The sequence below is a fragment of the Medicago truncatula genome, chromosome 1 (assembly GCF_003473485.1).
Source record: "Medicago truncatula cultivar Jemalong A17 chromosome 1, MtrunA17r5.0-ANR, whole genome shotgun sequence".
NCBI classification, from domain to species: Eukaryota; Viridiplantae; Streptophyta; class Magnoliopsida; order Fabales; family Fabaceae; genus Medicago; species Medicago truncatula.
The window spans coordinates 7,763,144-7,771,358 of NC_053042.1; the positions used below are offsets into that span (position 1 = coordinate 7,763,144).

Below are 8,215 nucleotides of genomic sequence, written 5' to 3' on the forward strand. Positions count from 1 at the left end.
TTCATGAAATGATAATGTAGATCTCGGCATTCGAAACATGATTATCTATCTCATTTACTTTATTCTATGTGCACCGAAACATGTTGACTAGCATGTTTGGACTTGTCAACCAAACCAATGAGGACCCACGCTTTTTTTTAAGTTTCAGAATACTGTTTCACGTTTTTCATATTGTTTTATTTTTATTATGTTTGCATGAAAATATACGCATTTTCAAAACATTCAACCGTAAAGAATTCCAACAATATTTTCTTTAGCAGTTTATTGGTTAAAAATTTACCTTTTAAAAGTAAATAAATAGAGTGTCTAAGATTCGAATTTTAACTTATGCATATAATATGTATGTCTCTGTCAATTAAGATAAGCTCGCGCGACGAATTCCATCAAATATTTTCCAAATAAATATGCTCAATTTATATATTATTTGTATTCTTTTAGTACTAACAAAAACACAATAATATTTCATAAATTAATTAAATTCTCTGATTTAATAATCATCATATAAAGAGTAGTTCTCCCTTCAAAGAAATAAATATGAAAAATAATTCTCTAGAAAAATATTATAATACACACTTGTGTTTGGCCCTATAAGTTTAATATTAAGTCAATAATAGATTAATAAAAATTAAATATTAATTAAGGTTGGTGCTAATAACCTATTTAACGTTCCTTTGTAAAAAAATTTCTTAACGTTTTTGGAACAACTTTTGTTGAACTTTATTTATTTTCCTCTCATCATTTAACAAATGTGTTTGTAAAATTATGTTCTTTGTTGTCTTGTGTTATTAACATAAACATTGTAAGTTTGTTAGAAGATTTATCTTTTTTGTTCGCATAATCATATTTTTTGTGTTATTAACATTTTTTTTATTGGTTTATCTATCATATGCAATATTGCATATGTTAATACAACTAAAAATGAATTTTCTTTTTATTAAAAACAGCATTTTTTTTAAAGAATTACTTTTAACTTCTTGATTTATGAAAATTTGCAGATGATATAATTTTTTTCTTTTATTTATGTTTTTTTATAAGTAAAAAAAAAGATTTAATTCATAGGTTTATTTGCAGTTTTGCCCCTCTTAGTATCACAATCTTGTGATTTGCCCCTTTTAAAAAATGGTCTTGTTAACGAGTGTCCTCGTGGCACTCTTTAAACATTACAAAAGGAGAAAATATTCTTAAAAAAAAGTCAAATGTTTCAATTTCCAATGCATTGATTATATAACTTTTCAAAAAAAGTTACCTTTTAAAGGTTTTAAAGAGTGACCCGGAGGCACTCGTTAACATTTCCCTTTAAAAATAAGAACAAATCAGCTCCCGAAGTTTACCCTTTTTTGCACTTTTGGCCCCAGACCTTTTTGCACTTTCTATTTTTTTGTAGGGGGCCAAAATCGTAACATTATGATACTTATGGGGTCAAAACTGCAATTAAACCTAATAAATGAAGTGATATAGGTGTCATGTAAGCATTGACTCAGTCAAATTGGTCTGGAGTGTCAAAAGTATAAAAAGTGTAAATTTAAAAAGCTGATTTGTTATTGTTTTTTGTAGAGGGCCAAAATCACAAGATTGTGATACCCAGAGGATCAAAATTGCCGTTAATACTATTCATATATTCATCAAAACAAAAAGATTTAGTTTCACCTTCAAAAATAAAAAATAAAAAAATTAGTTCCCACACATATATAAATAGGGTTAATAGTGTTTTTCACCCCTGTAATATAGGTCATTTTCGATTTTCGCCCTTATAAAATTTTCGGTTTGATTTCTGTCCTTGTAAATTATTTTTTTTTCCGGAATACCCCCCTCCTTCCTCCAACTCAGCAAATCAGCCTATGTGGCACTGACAAGGAATTTATTTTTTTTATTTTTTTCTTCTTTCACTTGCCACGTGTATAATTCGTTTTTTTTTTAAATTGTGAAATTTTTGTTTTAATTGTTTTATTTTTTAAAATATTTGCAAATTAATTTTAAAAAAAAAAAAAAAATTCAGATTTTTTTCCAAAAATTTAAAAATATTAAAAAAAATTCAAATATTAAAAAAATGATTTTTTAGAATTTTTAAAATTTTAGAAAATGATTTTTTTTTAATTTTAATTTCAAAAATGATTTTATAAAAATCTAGAATAAAATTTTCGAAAATAAAATCTGAATTTTTAAAAAAATCTGTATCCAGATTATTAAAAATAAAATATTTTCCATAAAAAAAAATATGACTTTTTTTTTTAAATTTCGAATTTGTTTCTTCTAATTTAACTTTTTTTTAATTTTGAAAATTAAACTCCAGAATCTTTAAAAAAAATTAATTTCGAAAAAAAATCGAATATTTTTTCTAATTTTTTCTTTTTCAATTTTTAAATTTTTCGGAAAAAAATCTGAATATTTTTTTTATTTTTGAAAATTAATTTTCAAATATTTTAAAAAATAAAATCTGATGTAGATAATTAAAAAAAATTGAGTTTTTTAAAATTAAAATTAAAAAGCGAAATTAAAATTTCACAATTAAAAAAAAAACGAATTATACACGTGGCAAGTGAAAAAAAAAAAAAAAATTCCATGTCAGCGCCACATAGGCTGATTTGCTGAGTTTGAGGGAGGATGGGGATATTCCGGAAATTTTTTTTTTACAAGAAAAGAAATCAAACCGAAAATTTAATAAGGACGAAAACCAAAAATGACCTATATTACAGGGGTGAAAAACACTATTAACCCTATATAAATATTATTGTGACCCCGTAGTATTATTTTGGAGCTCAATATTCAAACCAGCATAAAAAATAACCCCAAAATAGCACATCAATTTGTTTCCAGAACAATCTTCACTGTCGTAAACCCTAACCCTTCCACCGTGACATTGTTTCCGATTTCAGATTGCCACCGCTCAACTTGCAATGCCGCACATTGCCACCGCTCTGATGGGTTCCGATATTCCACAAGATGGATTGAAGAAACTGGAGTATCTTTCACTCGTATCCAAAGTATGCACCGAGTTAGAATCTCACACCGGCACCCGCGACAAAGTTCTCGCCGAATTCATCACCGATTTAGGTCACTCTTCCAACTCCGTCGAAGAATTCGACGCTAAATTGAAAGAAAACGGTGCTGAAATGCCCGATTATTTTGTCAGAACGCTTCTCACTATAATTCATGCGATTCTTCCTCCAAAACCTAAGAAGCAGAGAGAAAATCTGAAAGAGAATGCCAATTCGAACACGAAGTTTAAGGCTTTGGCGATTTCAGATGATAGGGGTCGTGCTGAGAAGCTGAGAGAAGAGATTGAAATTGAAGCTAGAGAGAAACAGAAGCCACCAATGGAAGATGATGATGGTTATAGAGATAGGGATAGAAGAGATAGACATAGAGATAGATATGATAGAAGGGGGAATGATAGAGATAGAGATAGGCGTGAAAGAGATGATAAAAGGGGGAGTGATAGAGATCGTGGTGATAGGCGCGATAGAGATGATACAAGAGGCAATGCTAGAGATAGAGATAGATATGAAAAAGATGATAAAAGAAGAGATGATAGAGATAGGGATCGATATGAAAGAGATGATAAAAGGGGGAATGATAGAGATAGGGATAGGGATTGGTATGAGAGACGAAGGAGAGATGAGTATGAGGAGGACGAAGGTGGGAGGGAGGAGAATGGTGGTGATGAGAAAGGGAGGGGAGGAAGAGATACGAGGCGTGGTGGTGGTTCTGGTGAGCCGGAGTTGTATTAGGTCTGGTTGAGATAGAAAACCATGGTACACATGTAGTTGTTTACACTGTTGGTGCTGATGATGAAGCTTGGAGACCCAAACAGTTGATTCCTTGGCACCTTAGAACTGATGAGTGGATACGTAGTGCCGGAGCATACATTTCTATTTGGTGATTCAACTGTAGTGTACTTTCTCAGATTTACAATGGATCCAGAATATGAGGACGAGATTCTTTCGTTTAACTTTGAAACAGAAGTCATGTATATGCCACTCCCTCACGAAGAATATCAATCTCATTTACTTTTATGCGCTTTAGGCAATAGGTTGTGTTGTTCTTATGTGGCGTTCAACTCATTGTCTATATATCAACTTGTGGATAACATTTGAGGACTATTATGTGTAACCGCGCTACCTATAATGCTGCCTCATGTGTCACATCGCCGTTTTCTACCGATCCATTTCCACAACAATATTTTGCTAGTGGCTTTTAGGCTCGTTTTCGATATCCCATTATTCGGAAATAGAGACCAGCACTGTTTAATTATTGATTTTGCTGCCAATAGTCCAATACAACATCTCTCGTCAATAGTCCTGGCGGTATCAACCGGTTCCTTGCTAAACCATTTGTGGAGAGTCTCGAAGTTTTGCCTTATTGAGGTAACTATTGCTTTTATTTTATGAAGTTATCCACCGTTGCCTTATTATTTTGTTTATCTATCTATATCAAATAGTTATACATGTTTTTCAAGAAAAGAGCTGTGTTTATTAGAGTTAAGTATGTAAATGTGTAAAACAGGAATTTAAAATAAAAATGTAGATAAAAAAATTATATAGTTAATGAAAACTGATTTCATTATTTGCAATGATGTTTTAATTTTTTTATTTTTTTTAAAGCAAACTGACCAATTAAGAGGGTTAATTGTAATAATGGAAAATGTTGATCGTATAACTCACTAAAGTGAGCATGCTGTTTTGCCAAATGAAAGATCAGTTTCTAATATTCTATAGGCAATCCATAAGGAATAAAGATATACTCCTTTTTCTGCCAATATATCTGATTTGTCTATATGTTCTGCAGCAGATGATATATTTTTGTTCCCAACCAAAATTGCACTTTTCAAAAGTGTCCATAAGATATGGAACAAATAACTTTTAACAGCTGCAGATAACATATGCTTATTTGGAAAACTATTGCTTCAGTTTAATAGGTAGATTGAAACATTTTATGAACATGTAAAAAGAAAACTGGAATGTGAAATGATTAAGTAAAAGAAGGTTAATCTCTCCATATTCCTACACGTTTGTTTAGAAGGTTAAGTAAAAGAAAATTAAGATGAAGTGATTTACCTCTCCAGGCAGATGAAGAGTTTGTAAATCTCCCAAAATTGGTCTTAAGAAACCGTTAATACCACTGCCTTCTTTTTTAGTTTATATAGTTATTAAGTTAGATATGTTTTAAGGGATATGGAAAGGTTTAGGATGTGTTTGAGATATGAAAAGACTAAATCAGTTTGTAGATCTTGCTAAATGTGTAAAACCATTTTTCATATCAGCCAGATTCGATTCTGAGTAATGAGATACATGAAATTGGTTTTTTAAATTAAAGGGTTAATAGTGTTTTTCACCCCTGTAATATAGGTCATTTCTGGTTTTCGCCCTTATTAAATTTTCGGTTTGATTTCTGTCCTTGTAAATTTTTTTTTTCCAGAATACCCCCCTCCTCCCTCCAACTCAGCAAATCAGCCTATGTGGCGCTGACATGGAATTTATTTTTCTTTTTTCTTTTTTTTTTTCACTTGCCACGTGTATAATTCGTTTTTTTTTTAATTGTGAAATTTTAATTTTAAAAAACTCAATTTTTTTTTTAATTATCTACATCAGATTTTATTTTTTAAAATATTTGAAAATTAATTTTCAAAAATAAAAAAAATATTCAGATTTTTTTCCAAAAAATTGAAAAAGAAAAAATTAGAAAAAATATTCGATTTTTTTTCGAAATTAATTTTTTTAAAGATTCTGGAGTTTAATTTTCAAAATTTAAAAAAAGTTAAATTAGAAGAAACAAATTCGAAATTTAAAAAAAAAAGTCATATTTTTTTTTATGGAAAATATTTTATTTTTAATAATCTGGATACAGATTTTTTTAAAAATTCAGATTTTATTTTCGAAAATTTTATTCTAGATTTTTATAAAATCATTTTTGAAATTAAAACTAAAAAAAAATCATTTTCTAAAATTTTAAAAATTCTAAAAAATCATATTTTTAATATTTTTAAATTTTTGGAAAAAAATCTGATTTTTTTTTTTTTAAATTAATTTTCAAATATTTTAAAAAATAAAACAATTAAAACAAAAATTTAGTTTTTTAAAATTAAAATTTCACAATTTAAAAAAAAAAAACGAATTATACACGTGGCAAGTGAAAAAAAGAAAAATAAATTCCTTGTCAGTGCCACATAGGCTGATTTGCTGAGTTGGAGGGAGGAGGGGGGTATTCCGGAAAAAAAAAAATTTATAAGGACAGAAATCAAACCGAAAATTTTATAAGGGCGAAAACCGGAAATGACCTATATTACAGGGGTGAAAAACACTATTAACCCTAAATTAAATAGCTTATAGGATTGTATAATCTGATATATAAAAACTTAGAAGTGATTTAGATTGGACATATTAATGGTTAGAGATATTAGTGCAGATATGTAGGGATGAATATGATAATTGATTTGTCAGCTTTTTCATTTTACAAAGCCCTTTTCTGCTTCTATCTTAGTCCAGAAATAATCAAACTCGAATTTGACATGCCCTCTTTTTATATCATACTTATACTAACTGATTAAGTATGTTTATATTTCACAGATGCCTAACTGCTAATGTTTAACACAACAGCCTCTAAAAAGTATATTATGTCAGTTTAATTGATATAATAAGTTAAGTCTATCAAGTTTGCTTTAGAAATGATATTGTATAACTCGAAATTTTGAACATCAGTATTTTTATAAACCTGTATAGTGCAAAAACTTATCAGTTTTGGAACTCATGTGTCTAGTGTTTTTAAGAATCTTGATGCAACTTTTCTAAGAACATATATTTGAATGGTGAGCTGCTATGCAAAACATAAATTAAATTTTCTTTCATAACAATGGTATTGCTGAGAAGTAGTTGTTCATATTATGAATAAAAAACTGTTTGATATAGTTTATTATGAACCATAGCAGATGTGATATATTTATGGTCAATCAATTTCAAAGTAGCAGTTCCATTTGGTTTAAAACTAAAACATAGCACAGATGAATTTCTTAAAAGGATAGTTGCATTGATAAAAGATAAGTAAGACAAAAGGCAATAGTAAGCAAAATACATCCCTTGATCATGCCTAAGCATTAGAAACTGTAGAGTTCATAGCGATGGATTTTAATTTGATATTATGATTAGTTAGAAGTATATGCTATGTTTAAAGTGCGTTCTTTATTAGTTTAATGGCATCTTACTTACGGTCTAAATGACAAACATAAATTAAATTGAGTGTTTTAATATTGAACTAATACTCATATGTTTGTTGTATATGTAGATCAAGTTGCAGGTACTACCAGCCAAGAGGAAATTGGCATGGAGTGTCTATTTCGGCCGATGATAGACATCAGGTGGGGTTTAGCATCGGAAGGGAACAAAAATTAGTTTATTCGGATGGTTAAGATGCATCACCTGTTAAGGGGTTGTGACTTTTTGTAAGGTATTGGGATACAAAAATCTCGGGCCCACCACAATATTAAATAACAATATTGTATTTGTTTGAATTATTGGTGATTTTTGTAAAAAATTATGGGCCTTATCTATTGTACTTGAGCTTGCTGGTTAGACCCAAGAATTTCGGAATAGCCTGTACCATTTTATTTTGTTAAAATGTTTTGATGTTAATTTAAATTAGAAAAGTCATTAGATAAGCAATTAATTTTATTTTTTTTGAAAGAAAGCAATTAATAAATTTTGAAAAGTAGATTTTTTTTTTTTGACAAATTTTGAAAAGTAGATTAAATTTTTAACTATTGTGTTACATAAAAAAAAAATGGCCATTAATAGGTTACAGATTTATATTTTCTGGAGTGTTTATTTAATTAATTTAAATATTGGGTACAGTTTTAAATAACATTTTTTTGTGTGTTTTAAATTGGCTATGACTATAAATCGCATACTCAATCAAACTTAAATCCAGAAAATGAGAATAAAAAAAAAAACCAAAATCATAAAATATCATGTGTTTTTGGTTGAATCTGAGACTAAAAAAAAAACTCAAAAGGGGTGAAAAACACCATCATAACGATACACTTTTGAAGCTTCTATTGTGAATCTAAAAAATGCATTGAAACCCATAATCTAAATATGAAAACAAATTCAGACCAATCACAACAACAACCTCACTCTAATTAATCCCACACCTTACACGTGCACAGAAACGTGAGAAATATGAGCATGTTTGAGAAGAAAGTATTAGAAGACAGAGAGATAAAACA

The 8,215-nt window shown here is 28.9% G+C and overlaps 1 protein-coding gene across 1 annotated transcript; it reads left to right on the top strand.

Annotated features, from left to right (window-relative positions):
- The first annotated feature begins 2,756 nt into the window (after positions 1 to 2,756).
- Positions 2,757 to 7,631, top strand: LOC120580139 (probable pre-mRNA-splicing factor ATP-dependent RNA helicase DEAH5). The gene is made up of 2 exons (XM_039833297.1): positions 2,757 to 4,364; positions 7,276 to 7,631. Exon 1 carries the CDS (start codon positions 2,895 to 2,897, stop codon positions 3,726 to 3,728), a length of 834 nt encoding a protein of 277 aa, XP_039689231.1. The 5' UTR covers positions 2,757 to 2,894; the 3' UTR covers positions 3,729 to 4,364; positions 7,276 to 7,631.
- Positions 7,632 to 8,215: the final 584 nt, after the last annotated feature.

Excerpts from the sequence above, each read along its gene's own strand:
- LOC120580139 (XM_039833297.1), top strand. The coding sequence starts at position 2,895 with ATGCCGCACATTGCCACCGCTCTGATGGGTTCCGATATTCCACAAGAT.